The sequence below is a fragment of the Haemaphysalis longicornis genome, unplaced genomic scaffold (genome assembly GCF_048455015.1).
Source record: "Haemaphysalis longicornis isolate Haplotype H1 unplaced genomic scaffold, Haemaphysalis longicornis Haplotype H1 scaffold_7, whole genome shotgun sequence".
NCBI classification, from domain to species: Eukaryota; Metazoa; Arthropoda; class Arachnida; order Ixodida; family Ixodidae; genus Haemaphysalis; species Haemaphysalis longicornis.
Window position 1 is genome coordinate 188904865 of NW_027526422.1, and position 23699 is coordinate 188928563.

Genomic DNA, 23699 nt, shown 5'->3' on the forward strand with positions numbered 1-23699 from the left:
CTAGGCAGACGCCATTATAGTATTTTGTTAAAGTTGATAATAGCAAACATATATATAATGGCAGTATATTTTCTTGATGCGAGCAACGTCTTTTGTTGTCGTAAGTTGTTGCTACTCAAAAGCGAATAAAAATGGATTAACAAACGAAGTTATTATCATCGTCATCTACATCTAGATTGACTGTTTTGTGTTTTGTTCAGCGTCCAAGCATTCACCATTCACTGTTTGTGGGCTTTTCACAAACAGAACGGCCGGATAAAAAAATTATTCCCCGCAGACATACGCAAACACACGCGCACGCGCATACGCATACGCACGCACACACACACACACACACACACACACACACACACACACACACACACACACACACACACACACACACGCGCGCGCGCGCACGCACTCACGTACGCACGCACGCACGCACGCACGCACACACGCACACAAAAGCACCGTGCGTCAAATCCACGCAGGCAAACAATTCACTCAAATGGAGGCTTAGCAAGACTATGTGAGCTCAAGTATTTAGACCTAGGTTTACGACCTAATCGTGTACTGTTTTGGTGGCTTGGAGGTTAAGTACTCGCCTACTGATTCAAAGGGCGGAGGTTCGAAACCTCGTCAGTGACCTTTTTTTTTTTTTTTTTTAACCGTGCCTTAATTAAAGTTTTTCTGCCTTGGGTTATATTTTGACATTGTTGTTGCTCTTGTTGCTCTCGTCTGGCTGTGTCCCTTTTTTTTCTGTCGCAATATATTTCTACCGCAAGCTCTGCTCCAAAAAACAGTACACCGCTCAGCATTTAGTTGCAAGGATAAGCCATTTTACAACGACCCTGAAGGAAAGCACAGACTAGGACAATCGGAAGCCACTTTTTAGGTTGTTTTTGTTTTCATTGCTTCGTTTTCTATTCGGCTTTTTGTGTTCTTTTTACTTTTTCTGGTCTGTATATTCTTCTCCCTCCCACTTTTTTTTCGTTTTCGTAATGGGAGGGACGAGGCACTTCGAACAGCCTCGTTCAATATGTATCCTTCTTACGCCACTGTTTCATACAAACGTACCAGTTGGTAATATTAATTCTGCGAATTTATCAGACCTCACTAGCACGAAATAACGTATACAGTGCTGCAGAATTTCCACAAACCATCGGCATTGTTTCTTACCATCTCTAGCCAAGCCAAAAAACTTAACCTTTCGAGTATAATTAAGGCTTACATGCTCGACTTTATGTTTACTAGAGGAAGCACAATCTTCAGAAAAAGAATGTAAGGCAACAAATAGTTATCCTTCCTCCCAGTGTCCTAGAGGCAACACAAAAGACATAAGTCAGTCTTTTGACTTCATTTTGCCTTCAGTACATACATAAGCAACAGGATTACGGCACACAGAAGAATTAAGACAGCAAATTCAAGTTCTATCTTACAGCCTTTGTCCTAGAGGCAACACAGGGGAAACAGGCCAAAGTCTTTTGACTTCATTTTGCCTTCAGTACATACATAAGCAACAGGATTACGGCACACAGAAGAATTAAGACAGCAAATTCAAGTTCTATCTTACAGCCTTTGTCCTAGAGGCAACACAGGGGAAACAGGCCAAAGTCTTTTGACTTCATTTTGCCTTGAGTACACACATGGGCAATAGCATTGCGGAACTCAGAAAGAGAAGAAAGCAAGTCATTTTTAAAGTTTTATACCTCTCATCCGAAATAAAATCTTCGTATAGAAATTTAAACTTTGTCTTTACCATAGTACATATAAAGGTAAAACATCATGGCTGTTTATCCGGCAGTCTATAAAAAGTACACAGCCTGTTTATGTCCTAGAGGTAACACAAAGGAAAAGTCAAAAGAAAGGCCACACAGTCAACATGCAGGAGACACAAAGTAAACAGAAAGGAAAAGTTCATTTTCATAAGGGCGGTAGCTTGACGGGTGTTCGTTGCCCGTATAACCAGTATCACGGCGCATTTTCCGCCAAGAAGAGATCACAGACAGAAAGAGATTTCTTTTATCGTTCGAATGTACCAGTGAGCGAGCGAGTGAGTGAGTGAGTGAGTGAGTGAGTGAGTGAGTGAGTGAATTGTAAAAATGGTTGGGTTGGGTCTGGCGCCAGGCGTCGCAATTGCAAGCAACTACAGAATAAATGACCTCAACTGACACATTGTGATTGTCTACTCTCTTCTACCTGATGTCTACCTTGTTCTCACAGCGCAGTGGTGATGCCACAACTCTGTGATCCCATCAGCACCGTAAAGTTGATGCCGTGCGCAGGGCCTTTCTTCTTGCCCTGAGGTCGCAGTCAGCTAAAGTTGCAAATGAAATAGAAATAAAACCTGGGCGCACCTTACGTGGCACTGTCTGTTTCCAGTGGCAGAGTGCACTGCTCAGCACCGACACGGACATCCAGCTTCGCGCCGTCTGGATCGTCAAGGTCGCCGCCGAGACGCAAGGACCCTTGGTCGTCGTTTAAGAAGGAAGCCGGTTGACTCCCTTCCACGTCTCCTCTCTTCCAGCCGACATCTGGACATAAAATGTTCTCTCCCTCTCCCGTCCTGGGCACGCTTATAATGTACGAATTTCCGATTTTAAAGGGCTCTAATCTCTTTACTTGTCTCGTAACTTCAGTCATTAAGGCGTTTGTGAGTGGGATACTGTCATCCGTAGAGACCTCTTTGCTGATTGATTGCCTTGTGTAATGTTTGTTACCCAAAGTAATCTGAAACTGAAAACTTCAAAACTGATGGTAAAAAATGCTGTCGATGTAGGCTACGTTAGGGTGGGATGTAATACCAGTAAAATCTCAAATTAATTCCAGATTAAGCAGGTTGATTCCAAATTCTTCTTCCTCGTTTTCTCGTTTTGCGATTGCAGAGTATTTTATGCTTTTCGCGTCTATTGAGAAAACACAAATTAAAAACCGTGTTTGTCTTTGTTTTTTTATTCTGCTCCTAAACAACGTGTTAAGTTGATTTCAAAAATTTTATCACAGGACTACTAGTAAAGCAGCAGCAGCGGTAAGTCACGATGCTGTCGTTTCTAGGCAAACGAAATCGAATATTCCTGTGAAATATTTATCCTGTGGACATAAATATTACACGCGCTAGATGGTCAACGCTTACCGAAATGCCTGATCAAAGCCTCTCTAGCGCTTGTCGCAGGCAGTCACATTGCCGACAGCATACCGAGTGCTTCGTGGCATTTACACGTCTCCACAATGCGCGAGTAGAAAAACAGCGAATGTAATTGTGCAAACAGTTCGTTTGACATGAGAACTGAATGCTGATTTTGCCTGCTTTGCTGCGTTTGCATCATCGCCCATTGTTGTGTGTCCAAAGACTAAAACGTGATATTTTAGCAGGCGGTAGAACTGGTAAAGGAAAAGCCCTGACTTTAAAATCTACTTCCCGGCGGAGTCTGACGCCCTGGCTTTGTGACAGGCAGCCGGAAAAAGTTGCTAGCGATGTTTGACAATCAGCTTACAAAAACGGAGTTCCCATAACCTATATAGTAGCGAAAGGAGGAAAAATATAATTTACAAATACACTGCGAGGAATTTGCGGTCAGCGAGCTTGTTTATACCGCACGTCCTCTACAACCTCTTCTGCATTGCGGGTTGGTTAACGTTCCATCTGCAGCCCATCACTTGCGAGGGTCTAATGCTGGACTCAGTTACAAAACCTTCACATCTTCTTTTAGTCGCATACTAGTTTTTTGTAGTGTTTAAAATTGAGTTATTTTTTCTCTCGTTCAATTTTTTTATCGTTTTTCTGACTGCATTATACATTTTCAAAAACAGAACCATCACAAGCAGAAATGACGCAAATAGCGACTAGATTGTTGAGCAATTCTTTCTGTCCCGCGCAGCAGACAATCGGGATGACAGTCGAGATGATGCAACACGGAAGTCTTCAGCGTTCCGGAATATATCCTCCGATATTTTACTTTATTCTTCGTGGCCAGTTCTATATCTGTCCGCGTATAATTTCGGTGGTTTTAATTTTCCCTGCGGCTGAAATCCCGCACACAGAAATATCTGTTGTATTGCGTAACGTACTTCACAAACCTGCATTAGTTTTCCCCACTCCCAAATTTCCAGGACGAACATTGCGTTGCCACTCTGCGGAATACAACTGCCGGAGTTTCGACAGTCGGAGTCCCAGCCCACGCGGTGTTTTCTCGCGTTCCCTAGTGTTCCCTAGATCTGGGGAGGCGCCTCGGAGATTGGCGCCTCCTCTCTTTCTCTCTCATCCTCTATTCCGCCTCCTCTTCCCTTCATCCCCAAAACAGAGAAGAGTAGTAGATGGTCAGAAGAAATGCAGGGAGGAGAAACGTTCAAATGCAGACCACGCGGCGCGCTCCCTCCTCCTCCTCCTCCTCTTCCCCCTCCTCCTCTACTCCGGACCCCCTTCCGCCTCCGCTCCTCCGGCCGGCGGGCCGCAAAAGCGGCGCGCCGAAGTTTTGCGCGCGGAGAAGGCCTCTCCTGCGCGCGGCCCTCGCCATGTCCCGTCCGGTGTCCCTGGTGAAGCGTCGCCAGGGTGGTCTGGGGCTCGTGCTGGGCCCGGCGCCTGCTTCCAACGCGTACGGCGGCAGCCCCCGATGTAGTCCCATGAGCTCGCCGGCCCGGGCCCGGAGGTCCTCGCTGGCCACGTGCGGCGTGGGCGACGCGCCGGGAGTGCGCGCCGTGGTGCATTCTGTGGTGCCCGGCGGCGAAGCGGACCGCACGGGCCTCATCCGGCCCGGAGACGTGGTGCTGCGCGTGAACGGCACGTGCCTGACGGGCTACGAGCACGCCAACTGCCTGCTCGGCCAGGTGCCCGACGACGCGGCGGTCACGCTGGAGCTGGCCTGCAACGGGGACGCCTTCGGGTCGGCCTTCTCGGCACACGGGTGAGTCGATGACGACCACGGACCTTGATAGCTCCGCGACGGTGACGATAGTGAAGTTTCGTTCTGATGATGCCGAAACTCGGAAAGCACGTGTTTCAGCGCTCAGCGATGATTCTCGTGCGCTCTCTTACGAAAGCGCTGGAAATGATTAGCCCGCATGCTATGGTGACTTCCACGATTGTTAGTGTAATGTGGCGGTCGGGTGCGCACTCGTCTTCCTTGTGGCATTTGCGGTAAATATGAGAACCCGCACATTTAATCCATCCTCGATGTTTTTGCTAGTCATACTCATCCCGTACGCACTAAATTGCGGGAATGGAGTAGAATCGTGCCGGTTGCTTTGATAACTGGTCTGAAGTGCTCAGATAATAGGTGCATGAAACGATCCTTGGAAAGACACTTCCTGGCACCGCGTGTTCATCACAGACTGCGACTTTTTCAGAAATAGGCGTTGTAGACTGCGTGAGCGGCGGATGTTTGCAAATGATCGCGTGGGATTAGTGCCGACAACAACTTTGCAATATTTATTTCTGAAACCCACTTGCCCCGTTGTATCGCCTGAAAGCGACATCGTCAAGCCAAGAAACATTTCAAGCCAAGTAGTATTACGAGCGAAATTTGCGCGCGATAAATGCGTCAAGTTCCGCGCGAACTTTCATCTGGCGAGAACGACTGGTCATATTCGTTTTCGTGTTGCGATTTAGTAATAACCCCTTACACTGACCAAGCCTATTGTCACCGGTTTTATGTTATTGTGTACCCTTGCGATGCACATAACACGCCAGACATTGCTCAGAGGAAGCTGTCGATCGTGCCGTTAAGACGTTTTTTGTAAGACCTAAAAGCCAACATTCTTCGTACCTCTACATCTTTCCTTTTTTTCGTTTTCTTTAGTTTTTCATAGCGTGCATTCTAACAACTTTACGGCAAGAATCACAGAGACACGCATTTCGTAAATTTTATCCTTCTAGCTTTCGCGTGAACCGCTTGAATGGGCCGCCCATGCTGATACTTTTTAATATTTTGTATCTTTTTCGTTGGAGCACTTGTATAGAAACACGTTCTATTCAAGAGAAATGGAAGAGGCAATAAAATGAAACTGAGATATTTACGGCGCTGATCTCTCCGATAGCGCACCTGCTGTTCGCTGTAGTTTAATAATTCCTTTTATATTGAGCCCCTCCTTTCAAAACTTGTTTCTCTTTGACTGCGAACTCTTGCTTTCAAGTCTTGGTATATGTTTCCACCCTAAAGCGTTGTCCTTAGTATGCAGCCCTTTTTTAAGCCCACATGCCTCGAGCAAGGGTCGTTGCGTAGACACAAATTTTCGTGCGCTTCGCAGAAATTTCATTCTCGGCAATCCACGGTCAGACGTCTCTTAAGGAATTATCGGCGAATACTAGTGTTCAAGGTAATAATTACATTTCAGTGTGACATCGGCTTTCGAAATATCCTTACTCAATTCGTATGTGTATACACCCCTCATTTCTGCGTGCAGTCAATATATAGATTGCACGGGAGACAAAATAACTGGGCAAACTCTGGAGCGCGAACGTGGACCCTGAATCGGGAGCGAAATCCTCAAAGTCAAGAGCCCGGGATCTGCGGCCTGATGCCCTATAGGAGTTGGTGGTATCTGCGCCGCTACTCCTAATATGTTTCGCGCCTGAATCCTTACCACATGTTGTCAAATCGCACTATCAGGTTCAGTTTTACAGGTGCTCGCTGACGTGTACACACACCAAGCAATTCCACAAAAGCCTCGTGCGTGAAATACAAACGCGTGAAACGGTTCGGGCTTTCGCCAACGTCAGTTCTATTGGGCCATGGCGACGTCTCGTAGAAGGCTACATCGCTTCTCTACCGGATATGCCAAAATGCCTCTCAGTCTGCGGAATTGGGTGCAAAATAGGAACAAGCATATATTTCGACATAAGCAACCTCATGCCAGTGTGCACGAAAAAAATGAGGAAAAAGCTAATTTAGATGTGTTCTCGTGTTCCGCTTAAATCACTAATTGATGACAGGCCGTTCATCCTAATTGGGACTGCGGGTTACACAACTTTTACCAAATCTAGCATTTTGAACTCTACTAGCTCGCTCGAGGTTTTTCGGTGAAGATGCTCGGCAACCGACCGCAAACTGCATCCTTCAGCTCTTACAGCGTTGAAGCGGTTGGGGAGAAGCTGCAAAGTTTAGGACGCGTTGGTTTGGCTAACGTACGACATGAAATTTACTGCACTGCGAGAAAGTGCAATTAACGGTAGGCTGGTGGCACCCGTAGCGTTGACACGAAGGGAGCCGGCTGCGATCCCATTTAGTGCGTTCGGCGCTGCCTTCGCCTTTCGTTGTTTTAAGGGCCGCACGTACGGCTCACTGAAAGGTCTCCAAAAGCTCCAAGACCTGAGAAATTACGCGGTTTTCATCAGCGCGCTACAACATTACTCTTCCATGGGTAAACGCCGGTTTAAATAGCGTTTGTTGCTTCTTTTCGCTTTGTTCGCACTTTTTTCACAATCTTACTTTGAGCAAATGAAAACCATCTGAGCCGCGCCGCTATTGCTGATTGTCGTTGCGGTTGAAGTTGTGACGCAGATCTTTGTGAGTGGGTTCGGCCTTAACAGTGCGAACCAAGAGCCAAATCGCACACCGTATACAAAGCACTGCAATCCCCGCATTCCCGCTTTTATTTTTATTTTTCCAACAAACACTACACGTTCCAATAATATACACGTCTGCACTCATCGGCCATTGGTTCAAATGACGCGTATGTGCCAACAAGGTAACATTTTCTTGAATTGAGGCTTTTGTTTCCATTAAAGAACAATGTGCGATCCGGTAGGCTTGGTCTCTTCACGTTTGTTTTTACTGATACATATCGCATGAAGCCCAACTGTTAATCTATAACACACAGTGGTTGATTTTTTTCCTTTCGGGCTATAAAATTACTGTTAATATATAACAGACAATGGTTGATTTTTTTTTTCTTTCGGGCTATACAGTAATGTCTACCTGATAATCACTGAAGTGGCGTCCTTCTTAGCAAGGTCTACTGTTTTGGAGAGTTGGTTGGTCATATTACACGGTTAGATGCTGATTAATCTTTCTTGAATTAGTCTACATTATTTTATGCCTAATCTTTCTTCAATTATATACTAGCTCAAAAAGCTCTGTTAATCATCGCTTACGGTCTTGCCCGACGGTGCTCGCGCTCGCAAACAACAGGTCTTATGCCTGCTTTTATGCAATTCAGGACGCAGTTATGAAGTCGGTTCGGGCCGCGGACGCGAATGACGGGGTGTACGGCACGCCGTGAATGCTGCCCATTCTTCGCAAGCCATTCACACTTGGGAGCTCCGTGTCAACGGCGCTGACAGGCACAGACCGCGGGGCCCGCGAGCAGCCCTACGGCTTCCGGGTGCGCTGTGCAACAGAGCACGCGTGACCTGCTCTAGTTATTACGCCGCAGTTAGCACTAGCTATCATTGCTAACTAACGCCATTGTTGAGCACTGCCCGTTGCTTTTGCGTATGTTGTAAAATAATTGCATGATTTACCTTCGTTTAGGGAACAGGCCTGAGACCCTGATTTGAGATATGGCTACAATGGGACTGGAAAAAACGTACTACAGATGAAGGTTAGAAGACATGGTGGGGCTGTCCGATTTACAGTCTCGGATTCACCACGGGTAGTCCGCGGGTAGTCCCAGGATTTCCCGCGCCATAGAAACATTTGAGAAAAACGAATGCCGCCGCCAAATCTCACACTTTCCCAAGCACCGCAATCCCGCATTCCCGCCTTTTTTGCAAGAAACAATAGGCTTTCCAGCATTATATATGTTTGGGAACTCAATGGTGAGTGCGAGACTGATAATTGGGGAGCCCCAGTAATTGTTTGAAGTTTCTGTTCCAGCTGGTTGCAAACATTGTCCTAGTGTTCAGATAAGCATTCGTCGTCTATGGGGGGAGCATTGCCCGGAGGTTCACAAGGGAACAGTTTCATGCCAAAACACGTGAAAGAGTGGGGTGTGCGTCTATCACTTACTACACAAGGTCGTGTAGAACAGTTTGGGGCACCAAAGTTGTTAAGCCTTCAGATTGTGCGTGGATTTCCTTAAATGGGCTGTACGTACGCTGTTCAGAATTCTTGGCCTGCCAAGTGACTTAACACGTTCCTTGGCAGTTGACGAGAAGGGACAATACCAAATTGCGTGAAAGAGATTGGTGGTATTCGGCACTGCACAGAAGGTACATTTAAACACCAAAGTGTGATTTCTTCTCGATTTAGAAGTGGTGTCCGGTGTTTAATTAAGTCTGGGAGTGCAAAACCACATAATAAAACGATTATTTTTATTCCTTCAGTGGCAATGCATTCAGGAGTAAATGCCGATAACTTCAGTATCCGTCCTCCGTACATTACTGCGGTGGCCTCGTTTCGTAAAAAGTGCGTCAAGCTTATCTGGCCGGGCATTTATTGAAATCACGGGTGGTGAATTCAATATGCTCTTAAGAACTAGTTGAACGCCGATTATATTGGTTGGGAAACATTTGAACAAGACTTGTTGCGGATAAAAACTTAAAGGGTAACGCTGCTGAATTTTTGTTTGTAGTACATCTCGTTATACGGGCGTATTCTGGGGCGTTTACGCTTACGCATTTAACTCCGTATTTTTAACCATACAATGCATTTGCAGAGCAAAATATTAAGATAGGGGCCCAAAGCAACAAAAGTCAACAACATTTATATTCACACGTTGGGCGTGCATGCCTCATGCTCGCGAGCCTGTTGGTAAAGACGAGGACCACCAGAAAGTGTTCCATAGAACTAGATAACAAAGATACCACACATTCATGATCATATGAACAGATACAAACACCAAACCTGACAATATCGATACGCGAAAAGGCGTCGTTGTTGTGTGTTCTGATTTTCCACGGTTTTTATCGTTTTGTGCTTCCCACTGTTAGAAACTAAACGATAGACGGCAATGGCAAAGCCGAAATTTTACGTGCAGACTTGGTACGCTTGGGAGCGGGAAGAACTAGCCAAGAAAGTTCACTGTTTCAACAGCCGCATCATCCAGCATCGGTCTGCCATGCGGATCCCATCGAAGCGATAAACACAGTCAAAAACGGGTACGAGGGCTCGTTCTGTTCATATTTTCCGTCCGTTCTATCCCTGCTTTTGCTGTCGGGGTCAAACCCACGACCTCATGCTGAGCCGCCCTACTTTTTAACCAATGATTAGGTGTGGTTGGTTCAGTTGGGCTTACAATATTGTGGCTATGTTTGTATATAAAGGCCCCCGCAGTAGACTAGCGATGTTTCACTGGTGCATACGCGTAACGCGTCCTGATCTGCAAACACTTCATAAGGGCACAAAACTACGAATGGTCATCCTCGCCCTGGTTTCTGCTGCATCTGTCATTTTGTGTCACTCCTTGTAATAAACATCGCCCCAGGTATACCAATTCACTTTACTTACTCCGCTCATAAATTCCCTGCATCGCGCTGATGTGTGAATGTGTGTTGTGGTTGCTGCTGAATTCAATGGTCGATTCTTGTAGGCGTTGTTTTGTTCAGCGTTGTCGCGTATGGAGGAATGCACGTGCCTTGACTTTTTTTTCTTTTTTGCAGAATTCGCAGTACAGTTTCACTACAGTCGAAAGCAATAAATAAATCTTCCTAACGTTTTCAGAACTCTAAATTCCTTCTTGACATGGGTACCAAAAAATGCGAAGTTCAGTAACCCATATATCTGCGCACAGTTTTCTTGTGCGATTGTGTGTACGTAGAAAAGTGGCGCCAAGCCCGCTTTTTGGGGGGCTTTGGTACAGTATGGTTTTTAGGCTATAGTAAAAACCCGCTGTACACCATGGCGCAACAGTAGCGCTTGGCGTGTCATCTCTTGCGCCATGGCGTCTCGAGGTCCTTCCCCGCTCACCCCTGCCCTCAGAGGTGCTTCGAAATGTGAACGGAAAGCGCTTGGTTCACGCAGGCGTGATATCTTCCGTCGCGTCGTCGGAGAATGTACAAAATAAAACATAACTCGAGCCTATTGCGCCACATAACAGAGAAAAGAAATCGACGCGTCACAAAATCTTTCTCTTTTGCACTGACATAATCCCGCACGAGCGTCTCTGTCTGTTTAAAAGCTAAAAAGACGCGTGTACTCAAGTAGGCTTTACTTCGTTTGTACACAGTGCCGGTAAGCGGGACTTGAGAAGGGGCAGGCGTCGCGATTGTATACGCCTCGAGGCGCAGCGACTCGTGGCCCTGTTATTCTTTAAGGCATCCGGTTGCTCTTGTATGCGCGCCCAGCACTTGTTCGTCGGGGATTTCGTCTTCGAGACAAAAAGCCCTGTTGTACCCATTGCGTAAAACTTGGCCTAGGATGTTTTTCTGTGTGCGTTTATGTTTGGTTACCGTGCCAGAGTACAGCTCGCGCATAGAGTTTTGAAAAAGGAAAGTGACAGTTCCTCCTTTTCTTACCTTCTATTTAGTTTGCCATATTTTTAAGCGGTAGTTGCTATTGAGGTGCCCAGCTGTTATTGCGTCTATTGCGTCGAACAGCCCTGTTATTACGTACACTTTAAACGGGTGGCTGAGGCCTCTGTCAGGCCACCTCCGCCTTTAGTCTCAGCCTCCCCTTGGTTTTGCCAAGAAATATAAATCAAATACTCAAATATACACAGAACGAGTTGATTCTGAAGGGTCTTTTTTTTATTTCGGAACAGTATACCATTTGGGCTACCATGTGAGAAGAAAGCGGCTTGCAGTAACCGCGCCGGCCTTCCTGAAACAAAACGAAGAAACACTCGTTCCTTGGTTGCGCAAGAGTATCTGCATTCCATTCTTCCTGGCATGCCACCAAAAGATAGCTATTCTTGCTTCAAGAGCCTGAGGGAAAAATACTAGCACTTGGTCTTCCTGCCACCTTGACCCTTCAAACCAGGACGCCGGTCATTTGTAATAGCTCGACAGTACGTGCAAAACGGCTGTTCCGTCTCAGTCAAAAGTCCAAATGCAAGAGTAATAGAGGGAAACATTCGCCAAAGCGTGTGTCTCGATTTTTTGGAGGAGCATTGCAAATATTTTAGCTGCAAAAGTGCGGGAAGCTGCAAGGACAAAGCTACGTGCTGAGTGATTCTTTAACGATGACAGCCGTAAATATGAGTGCTGATTGTAATTAAAGCAAAACACTTAGCAGTTTCCTCAAACGCGAAAAGTGACCGTAGTCGTCGTCATCGTCAGCGACAGCACGAATAGTGCCAAAATGAGCGTGGCTGTAAAGTGAAAATAAATTTGTTTCGTGTGGGATTTGAACCAGGGTCTCCAGAGCAGGATCCGAGTGCTGTAACCACCACTCATCCATTTTTCGTTAAACTTAGCACATCTGCTTCTATTTCCAATCATGGTGAATGCGTGATCATTTCGGGGTTGCGAGCAAGCGTGTACGGTTGAGTAGAGTGCAGAGTCGTGTTGTTTTCATCTTGATATGGTTTCTCGTCTTCTCCGGAGAGGTCTTCTGTGCCCTGGTTGTTGTGGATGAGACTTTTTAGATACGTTGCTGTGGTTTATTTTACCTCCGTTGTACCTATTAAGTATCGAAGCGGCCGGCATCTGTTTCGGGCGCAAAAAGTATCTTAAAGAATTGTGGAAAATAGTGAGCAATCCTGGTGGCTGAGTTTTCTTGCATTATTTGCTGCCTCGTGCGTTAGCCAGTCTATTCTGTGGCGTATTTTGTCATTTGCTCTTCGATTGTTCGACCGTGTGGGTTGTTCTCGTCAGCCTCCCAAAAGCGTTTGAGATGAACACGTATGGCGGGGCAGTCGTGGATGAGCGTCAGTCCTTTAGTTCGCTTTTTCGCAGCCTACATTTCTTATCTTCATTTGTCCCTCTTGTGGTTGGAGATCGTCGTTCCGGTATATGTTGAAATTTCTCGTAATTTCTCATTCTAGCAGTGCCTTTTCTTCGCATTTGGGCTTCGTGCTGCCCGAGCTGCAATTGAATTCCGTAATTTCCACTGTCCGCAAGGCATTTCCGGGTGGGATCGTTAATGCCTTATGATAGTTTAACTTATCGGGTAGTCCGTCTGGAGATACCATTCCCCATTCTTGTTGGAGTAGCAATTCGGTTCCGCAAACACCCCTGATATCAGAATAGCGTAAAGGCGTTGTCAACCATTTTTGTTATCCCGTTTAAAGGACGAAATGGCATAGCGTGCATTAAACACTCGGACAGCTATACAGGCGTAATCTTTTGTACGCTGCTTAACGGTGTTTCCAACACCGTTACAGACTATTCATATACAGGCGATCCATACCTCCGACCGAGGTTAAAGAAAAAATGCAGGTTTACGTCTGCGTAGTCGGAGCGATCTGGGAAAAAAATGTTTCTAAAGAAGACTGACTTGCAAGAGTATGCGCCTGCGCTGTTTCGGGTCCGCAGTGTACGTGTCGCATCGTTTTAGCTGTATCACGGCCACTCGATCTCTCCACTAAAGGGGGAGATCGAGTGGCCGTGGCTGTACGTTTTTGATGTCTGTTTCTTCCCGTTCGAAGACTGTTGGTGTGTGTTTATAAGCAACAAAAGATAATAAGCTCCACTTGCGTTATAAGATCGGCAATTCCGCTGTCATATCATGGTTGGTTTGATGGGGAGCCTTTAAGGTTCCCCGCTTTGCCATGGCTTCCAATCGACTCTGGACGACATTGTGCCAGGCGGGATGCTGCGGGCAGGGGCATTGTGTTTCCTGCGGTTTTTTTTAGGTTTGCTTTCTCGTTAGCTTCCTGTCGTTGTTCTATCGCGGTTTTCTAACCATCCATTGTCTGTACGGCTTCTCGGATAGGTTTTAGAGCCTTCCTACACGGAAGTTGCGATAGCCGCTGCAATACACCGAAGCTCTATATCACCAAAAGTACAAAGATTGAAAGAACATTGTTTGTTTTATTAAAGATAATAAATTCCTCTGTGCACTTCAGCCTGCTCCGAATGCGAAAACTTTATGGTTTCCCCCCGATACGTACGCAGATTGAAGTGCCTGCAGCAGAGTATTTGTTATTTTGTTGCGTTTTATTTTACGTAATATTATCCGAATGTGCTCCCCTTCCCTGACGCCATTGCTTCCTCAGAATCAGCGTTCTCCGTGGTTCCGATGCACCCGCGGGGCGGCTTGGAGCCCTTCATTCTAATGGAGAAAAAGATGGTTGCAAGGAACAAGAGAAGCATGCGTAGACTCCGCTCGCACCGCACTTCTCCTTTCTAGATCTCTTGCTCTCTCTCGCTCTTTCTCTTCCAGTCGAAATATGCTCTCAGGGAGATGTACTACAGAAGGATCGACATTTGGGCGAGTTGGTATTGGTTGAAAACCTTCGTAAAACGACGCAAAAACACAGACATTATCGAAACAGCAACACCACATAAGCACTACAACCTAAATTTGTGGTCATGTAGAAAGAAGATTGGCGAAATCTGATCTCGCACTTAAAGAGAAAAGCTGTAGTGTTAAACACAACGTCCCCGTTCGTCAGGTGAACGATTGGTGTTGTCTATCAAATTCCGATTGATTGTGGTCACGTTCATGTTGGTCAGGCCGGTCGTTGTAATAATATTATATTATTACAACACGAAAGTTCACTAAAACGTAGGACGTATTCTCATGTCACTAGGCATTGTTCTGAACACGGATGCGTTCCGCTGTGTCCAGATACCACCATCATTTCGGTTCATGGGAAATCATCGGGAAAACTAGGGTAATCATCGAGGCATTCCACATTACAAAAAAGAGGTGATTCGTGCATTCGTGAATCATCGATAGCTCTGCATGAGAAGGAATTTTTGTTTTTGTATCGGTCAGTTTGAGATTTGTATAATCTTCTGTGCGTCATGATGTGTGGGGACGTGGGTTTAGTTTTTAGTACTTATGTAGTGATCCGGTTTCAATAAAATTAGGTGTGAGTAGAGCGTTGTCCCCTACAGTGTCTGTTTTTTTACGCTGTTCGAAGATGTTCTCTCAGGATAAACAGGGAAAAGAATGGGACAAGCCTCATGGTTTACACGGTTGCCGCGGGCTGAGGCTACCACGTCCTCCGAGGCTTAGCCAGGATCATGACGTATTCCGTTTTCCACCCTGAAACATTTAATCTTCACCGTGCATTCCTGCCTGGAATGGCCCTGAAAAGAGGAGGATCGCTGGCATCAGTATGTGACATCACTTGAGTGGATTTCGATACTACAAGCATTAATCCGAACACGTAAAGATAACGTCTCGTCCCGACTTTACCGGCTATTGCTCGTTTGGACGACAGTGTGGTTTTTCAGGATACTTCTTCACATAACCCCTGTAAACCGCGTGGAAATTCAAAAATAACGGGGGTGAATATTCGTGATAATGCGGAAACCCCGACTCCAACGTAAAGATAACGCTGCACTTGTCCTGTGTTGCGAATAATAAATTTGGAATGTTTACTTACTGAAGTGTTCAGGAATTTTTTTTACTGTCGCCAGCAAGCCTTCTTGGTTACGAAGCCATTTATTTCCCAAAAATTCGCGTTCAAGAGTCAATTATTCAATCCACTACCATTACACCATAGCCGCTGTTCGGGAGCGTACCGGATTTTGTAATTGTGACCGCACCGTCACAACTTCAACTGCGCCCGCACTGTAGATCGTGCGCACTCGCGTCCACTGTGTGTCACGGTCGCGGAACTAAGGTTTTCTCTTCTTGCTTTTGGTTTATCGTAACTTCCTTAAAACTCTCAGCACGACCGCCCACAGGTGCTTCGAACATCGGCGTAAGCAGAATAATTTCATGAATCATTTCGTTAACATGACCCTCTCATGTTCAAAGTAATCGGAGATTTCTATACAGTTACGGGGATGAGTGCACCGCATATTCGACCCCCATCGTCCACTGCCAGCTCATAACTAGGGCTGGCTTTCGTTTGAAAAGGCACTTGTATAATTTAAAAGAACTATTTGTAGCTAGCCATCGCCGATATTGCCGCGAATTTTAAACCATCTAGTAGAAAGTGCTAATAATATACTAGTAATTCACCTCTGTTATAATTTCATCATATCTTGCTTCCTTGCCAATCTCATGCCAGTACAAGTGCCATCTGTTAGCTTAAGGCGACAATATCCCAGGTTAAGGGCGTCGCCGGAGCTTCGGGAATGCGGAACTGTATAGGCGAGAAAGTAAATATATTACAGCGAAGCTGTTTTGCAAATCGTAATTTTGCGTGTCCGCACTTAAAAGTACCAAGAAACTTCCGAGCGCGTGCACGTGAGCGCGAGCCTCGCAGCGACAGCCTGGCAGTTAGCAAAACCAAACAAAACGCCTAGCGCTCGTGTGTGCGTGCATCGCGATGACCGCCCAGCTGCCTGGTGCACGTTTGTCAAGCCAGGCATACCCACTTAGGGAGACTGGCCACGATTGGCTAAAAAAAAACAAAAAAATCTGCAGCGCTCGCCGTAATCGTAGCAACACTTGGTCGGAAAGACAAAGACACGTCATAGCGTACGCCCTTCGAAAGTGATGCCCAATGATTATCAATACCGAAAAAAGGAAAGAAACTCGCATTCATAGCAACAATCATGGAGTAAAGGTCGTTACGGCAGCGAAGAAGAAGCAAATCGGCTGCAATCGTGGACTAGACCCGGCGTCATGGTACTCACGGTTGTGTAGAGCTTCGCTGCCTTCAAGTCTTACGTGTTAGTGTAAGCTCCCTTCAGTTTTGTTTTCACCATTTCCGTCAGCATTGAGGCGAAGTGAATCGATTGTTAGACCACCTGAGGGCACCATATACTAATCATTCCGAGCACGTCGAGCGCCAGCTGTTCCGACACTTGGCTACAACCGACGCCTGTACGTGACGCCGTACAGTGGAAATCGTTGAACGGGAAAACTATACCGGGTACAACTGAAGTGCTTAACTTTCATTCGATTACAGCCCCCCGTTGTGTACGATTGGGATATAGATCGGGGCGACAGCGCGGAAGCGTGGCGCTCAAACCTCGCCGTCCATGAATCAAAAACGCCTAAACTTAACGCGATAAATCACTGGCGTTTCGACAACGCTTTCGCCGAAGATCTTCCGCGATCGAATCGGAAAAGATCGAATGCGAGGGGCCACTGCATCGTTATGTAGTCCACACCGATCCGTTCAGACAAACAGACATAACCTTGCCTTCCCGTATAGACTTTCTGAATCATGTTTTTAGGTATATCTGTTTCATAAAAGCAAGAAATTGCGATCTACAATAAGCATTGAGAACATCTGGCTGAATGCTGTCTTACAGTTAAGAGCTGGACAAGCGGCCTCTTCAGGGGGTAAACTTGCCTCGCCAACATTCGTCGATTCTAGAAACTCCGAGCCTACTGTATTACCCTTAATGGATGGCGAGCGCCTGCTTCACGAAATGCATGAAATATATTGCTGAGCAGCGCTAACGAAAACTACAGACTGTACATGACGTCATCCCGCGTTGTCGCATAATCATTTGCGTATCGGTGAAAACTATCCCGAACTACACGCACATATCCAAACGCACACGAGCATCCCGTGGACGTGTTCTGGGAACACCTTCTTTCGCCATTTCCTTAAATACCCAACCGCGCTCTTTCGTTTCCGATTCCGAGAGAGCGCGATGATTGATTGCGTCTAAATAAAGGATGCAGCCGTCTTCCCGCGTAATCCACATCGGGGAGATCGCGAGTCGAAATAAGCTCCATATACTTCCCAGCCTAACGTTCTCACGCCGAAACGCGGAGCCTCCCCCTCTGAGCCTGCGCCTTCGACGCATTCGCGGTGTGTAATATTCGACCGAGGGTTCGGGCGCCGCATCACAGCGCTTCGTGGCATAGATGACAGCAGTCCTGGCGGAGCTACACTGAGAACAGGGGTTTGTGCGTGGTCGCCTTAACGCCCAGTGTTCACACGTGGCTCGGTCGACGCCGCAGAGACGTCGGCAGCACACAGCCGCAATCATTGATGCTATTCAGTGAGCCGATGCGTTAACGAGTGCTTAAGACAGCGCAAGCGGGCCTTGTTATCTAGGGGACAGTGGCCCGGACCCCTATCTCTGGGTGTCTGTTGGGGCGCCGGGGTGGTGCGCCATGCATTAAACATGATGGCGCCCCTTCTGCCTTCCTTTCGTTGAGCTTGTTCGCATCTCTTCAAAGCTGCGGAACATTTGTTCAGGAAGTAGGGGTGAAAAAAGGCGAAGCGGGTGGAAAGAAGACGAGCGCAATATACGTGCCAGTGAATGCGAGAGCTCGGCTATATGCAAAGGCGGAGCCATGGCTGAGCTTTGACAACTTAAGTAGAGAAGGAGCGAAAATGAAAATAAAGGCCGGTCGTGCGGTGCGGAGAGTCACCATCCTTTTTATATCGGTGCTATGGCTGACGAAGTGATGTTAGCGTTGTCAATTGTTCTTGGAAGGGTTGAAAAAAGAGCAGCCAAAACAGGAATCAACAAACCTAGCGCGGCGCAGTCATTGCTTCCGATAAGTAGGTGCGTTACGTCTGAACACGCGTACAATACGTTGAGAATTCCGGAGCTTTCACATGGTCAGGAGCAATCGGAAGATTGGCTTTCTCGTTCTTGGGTGGCTGGGTCTTCCTCTTTCTTGGAACTAAAATTACAATATTTAAGCTCTTGCGGTGAGGTATGTGAACTTCTTGATTCGGAACCACGGTGAACGAGACATGTAAGCGCTGCTTAGTGCCTATACGTTTTTAACTTGCGGGCATTTTATGCAGTGTCACCACTGCAGAAGTTTAGGAATTTGTCCAAAAAATTTTATTGGAATCTTTCGGCCATGTGAGCTGGGTCCAGCAGCAAGAGATATGTGAGCAGCGTGAATCCGACTGATACTTGCGGCGGCGTCGCTTGCCTGTGCATGCGTCCCACCCAACCTAGACACAGGATGTCAGTTGAGATACACGCCTTAACGGGGCCATGAAGAATAAATACAAGTTTGATTTATGAAAACACTTCTTTGTCCCGATAACAATGACATAAACGTTGTGGCAGAGTTCCAACAAATACTCGAGATATCGAAGAAGGCATATGAACCCGTGTAGACTCCCCATCCACCGTCCGGATATATTTCTATGACGTCACGGAATCTTGTTTGTGCGATTGGTGGCCTCCGACCAAAGTCATCGCTAAGGAACATAATTAGCGCGATAATGGCACCACTTGAACGAGAATGTGCGTTTTAGTGTTAACCAAAAAAACGCAAAGAGCGTTTTAGTGATAACCAATAGTACGTCACCTTAGCAGGAACTTTCAAAGTTTTTCAACATTTCTTACGTTTTTTCTCCTGAAAAAATGCCCTTCATTGCTGGAACTGAGCTGAGTGAGTTTCAAAATGCTTATTCGTTAAATTTTAACGAAGTTGGATTTTTTCTGCATAGCGCCTATAACGCCTCAACTGCTACAGTTTCTTTCCGACGGCGTCTTTCTTCGTGTAGAAATCATCCAGGTAAGGCGTGTGCGTTGGCTAACGAGCTCCCTTTCCGCTCTCTAGCGCCGACTCAGCCATGCGGCAGCGTGTACCTGTGCCATACTCTGCCTTCGTCGCGGCGACGAATTTCCCCAAGTAACGGTGTCCGGGTCTCGCCTCTTTCTCGTCAGGCTTCCGCTAACCTGACTAAACACGAGAGCCAGCCATGTAGGCCTTCAGCTACGTTCCGGCTCTGCTAAGAAGTGACGTCTAAAGTGGGGCACAAGGGCAGGCAGTGAGGGTTTTTTTAATTTCTCGTCTACATTCTCCTCTAATATTAGCCTCCGGGGCTAAGAATTGTAGTTGCGGACGGGACGACGCCGTGTACATAATTGTAAACAGGATGTATGTCTTACAACTCTCTTCGAATCACAACGAAAGCTTACCACCTCGTTGAAACTGAAAGCGATTCTGAATTAGGAGCGGGCTTCGTCACGTCTCGTCCTTTTCACGGCGATTTGTCGCCTCCGCAGCATCTAAAATACCCACGACAACGTGAAACTGAGTGCAAAGCTACACGAAATATACAGCGTGGCGGTTAACTTTTAGGGTACGCAGCAAAATTGCCTTCAATACATTTCACTATAGGAGACCACTCGGCCTCGGCCTTTCACTATGATAATAGAAGGAAGGTCGAAGAAAGATGCACACTCGCTAGCGAGCGTCCTTTGTTCGTTTTTTCGTCCTCTTTTGCGTTGGCTTCGCTAGTGAAATGTAGGTCAGTCAGAACCAACCAGCCCAACCTTCCGCCTTAGCCAAATTGTCTGCAGCATGCCAGTTTGACTTTTTTTTTCCGTAGAGTAACAACAAAACCCAAGTCGGCCTAATTGACCTGAAATGATCGTCACATCGTCGCGCACACTCGTTTTGAAAAAATCACAACTTAAGCCCGTTCTACACGGGGCGAATTTTCCTGCGAATTCGCTGCTGCGGCAAATTCCCAAATGCCAAGCGGTTTTCACAGGGGACGTTTGGCCGTTTCAGACTTTTGGCAGTTTATCCCACCAACAACAAAAGATCGGTTTCCCGCACGAGTGGCGCCGCAGCCACGAATTCGCAGAAAAATTCGCCCCGTGTAGACCGGGATCCGGACGACACGGCGGCCCACTTGGCAGCTTCCAGAATCGATGCAAAAACGGTCAGTGACGTCGCTCGGCCTCTCGTCTTCGCCTTCACCTAATATGTAGACGTTGCATGTTGCAATGCCTTCTCTTTAACCACCCCCACCTAAGAGTAATTAAATGAATGAATGAATGAATGAATGAATGAATGAATGAATGAATGAATGAATGAATGAATGAATGTAATGCAGAGAAGAGGCTAAATAGCCCTGTGGGTAGGGGAGGGAAAAGGGACTGCAGGAAAGACATCACAAACAGATGTAATAAATGCAACGATGTTTTATTCAAGTGTCCTTATACTAGTTGTTGTTTCTCGAGGTCCCATTAGAGCAACGCACACTTTGTCGTTCCCCTGTGGGCGGGGTGTCTCCGGCATAGTTCTTGGATGCACATATGGTTGGTGTAACAAGATAGAGGCGCAGAGGTGTTCATTTGTGACTGGATGACTGGGAAGGTGGTTGGTCAGCGATTAAACCATATTATAGAGACCGTTTTTAGGGAAAAGCCAGTGCTTTCTTTTAATATTTCGGGGTTTGCCGTAACATAGTCGACATACTGTAACGCTGACGTTGGAAACGTGGCGCTTCCGAGTAACTGCGCACGGCCGTCTGAAAAGGTTGCACATGACCAAATAAGATGAATTAAGTTGGGTGTCTCGCTGCTGCCGCTGTGGGGCATGTGAGTAAGAAGTAACGCCTTGGGTTTGTTCTCTTCAAAGAGTAAGAGAAGAGGTCTGCGACATTTTGGCCCCACTAATTGGTGAAATCTCTCTCATGTGAGCAAGCCAAGCTTAGATATCGCTGACTACATTTCACGTGCGGACTCAGCGGAGAAAAAACACGCGCATTTTCTCCCCGATTACGCGCTTGACGCAAATCTAACTAGATTTTATCCTATTTCGCTGGAATTTAGATAATTTGACTGGGTGGAACTTCTGGCACCACGTTTTCCTTTCTTGTTTCCGGTGGCAGTATTGAAGAAGTATTTCAGCGCATTAACAGTGTTTCTTTTGTTCACGCACTCCCCGCTCCTTATTTCTCTTTTTGCTCATTACAGATGGTGAAAGCTGTGATCTGTTTCGTGATTCGGAAATGACCGACGGTCCCCGCTCACACGGACGATTACCGACCTTTATCTTTCTCTTGCTCTGCTTTGTTTTTTTCCTGACTCTTTTTTTAATATTTTTGGTTTTCTAAAAAGATTCTCAAGCGCGAGAAGCTCGCAGACCATGCAGCTGAGAATTCGCAGAAAGCAAAGGAGGCGAACAGATCGCGGAGAAAGGAATGCCAGCCATGCGCTGGCGCGTGTTCGCATGCCTGCGTTTTTGTAGAGTGAGCAGCAGAAACGCCTCCCTGATAACAATGCCGCGCACCTCATATCTTTTTGTATTATTCGCGCGAGAAGACTGGCTAGAGACCGACCTTGTTTCAACTTCCAAATGGTAGAATAACCCGACATTATTTGGTTTTGTGCTGTTGAAAAGAAAGCTTAGTATTTTTTTCGGGAGAATAACAAGCAGGCTTGTTGCTGATGGAGGAGGTGTTGGCGGCGCCGTTCCAGACACGCAGAGCACTTGTTACTTCCGCTCAGCTTGCTACAAGAGGTTCAACCTGCACCTTCCTTTCGCGTCCGTTCCTTGGGTGTCCCGGTGGGGCGAATTCATTATACTAAGCTGCATAACATAATGTGTAGACATTCCGTGTTCCGCTACGGAGAGTCGGCGTCGGTGGAGAACTCGCGCAAAACGGGGATACTTGGGCCATTTTGGGAGAAAAAGCAAGTATCCGAAGCATCATCATCATCACCGTCACAATCATCAATACCACCACCTTCATCACCATCACCCTACTTGTGTCCACAGCAGGACACCACGAAGGCTGTCCCATCTCATCCAGACGTCCCTGTCCTAGATATTTTTCCATCGAGTAATGGTTTTACTGTACTTATTTGTCGCGTTTCGAAAGCCGTGTTTGTCGTGCAAAAATACACCGGAGCTCTAAGACTGTACTTTGGAGGGTCCTAATGGTTACTTGACCCCTTCTAGATGATTGCACAGCGCAAACGACAAGATCTGAAGAGTCTTTAGAACGCAGGTCTTTCCCGCTGTGCAGTCATCAGTCCACAATGGGTCACCAACTCCGCCAACTTTCCAATGTCTGGCTTTATTTTGCCCCGCCCAAAATCGTACAAATTTGGTTCTAAGTCGATGCACATGAACGTTCTCGTACCTGGCCTCCGTCTGAAAAAGAGCTTCCTCTTCTGGGGGTCAAACCCGTGACCTCATGTGCAGTAGCATACCGTCTTCGTCACTGACAGTTAATTTTTTAGATCACATAATTTCGCAGAAAATCTAGTTACGGCTCTGCCATGCGCGCAGTCACTCTCACGCATGCTGCTCGTGTGATTTATATGGAACTTTTTGTTTCCTTTGTTGGTAATTTATAACGCTCTGTAAAAGTGTAGCTGCGCTAGTGCTGGACTTAATAACATCAGTCAACAATTTCACTAGACTGAGATAGCCTACTTAAACGCCGCCCCTCATGTGGAGTGGCTCAGGCAGAGTAGTTGGTGTTTCGCAATGTCGCGAGAATAGAAGTTGGTCGATAATCCGACGTCAAGGAACGCGGCTCATTAAAAATTACTACGCCATTTTGGTGCCCCACAAACTTCGCAAAGAACGCATGCTTTATTTCATTAGCGTATTGTGTATTCACAAAGTCTGTTTGAGCTGAGATAGTGTGAGAAATGTGTGACTATGCTTAGAAATATAGCGCAATAAAATACCAGTTCGAATCAGGCGATGTTCTGCTTGCCACAAAATCGAGAGGTCCTTCGCGGTCGTTTCTCCCGCATTATGGGCGGCGAGGGGAGCTTTTGGGCGGGTTGAAATTCCATTTCGCAACGTGTAATGCGCATAATTTCAGACGAATGACGAGGAGAAAATGACACGGACAATCGCTTGTCCGTGCCATCGTCTCCTCGTTGATTCGTCTTAAACACGGCGCTTTAGGCGTTGCGAAATCGAATACCAACAACTTACAAAAAGCTATGCATGACGACTTCGCCTACCCCTCGGCATTCCACATCGTTCATCTAATTAATTTTACAAAGTTATGATCAGAGATCGCGCCTAATCTGCGAATTCTGGCGTAATAATAAATACGAACAAAACTGACATTTC

At 46.5% G+C, this 23699-nt stretch overlaps 1 protein-coding gene across 2 annotated transcripts in view; it reads left to right on the plus strand.

Moving 5' to 3' along the window:
• The first annotated feature begins 4450 nt into the window (after positions 1 to 4450).
• The window catches only part of LOC144147333 (nitric oxide synthase-like protein), a 544108-nt gene continuing 524859 nt past the window's right edge, over positions 4451 to 23699 (plus strand). The window contains exon 1 of one of the 2 annotated variants that reach the window (XM_077679449.1): positions 4451 to 4883. In XM_077679449.1, the coding sequence (XP_077535575.1) occupies positions 4495 to 4883 (389 nt within the window). In that variant the 5' untranslated portion in view covers positions 4451 to 4494. The remainder of the gene's footprint in view (positions 4884 to 23699) is intronic. The other variant, XM_077679450.1, reaches the window with a different exon arrangement.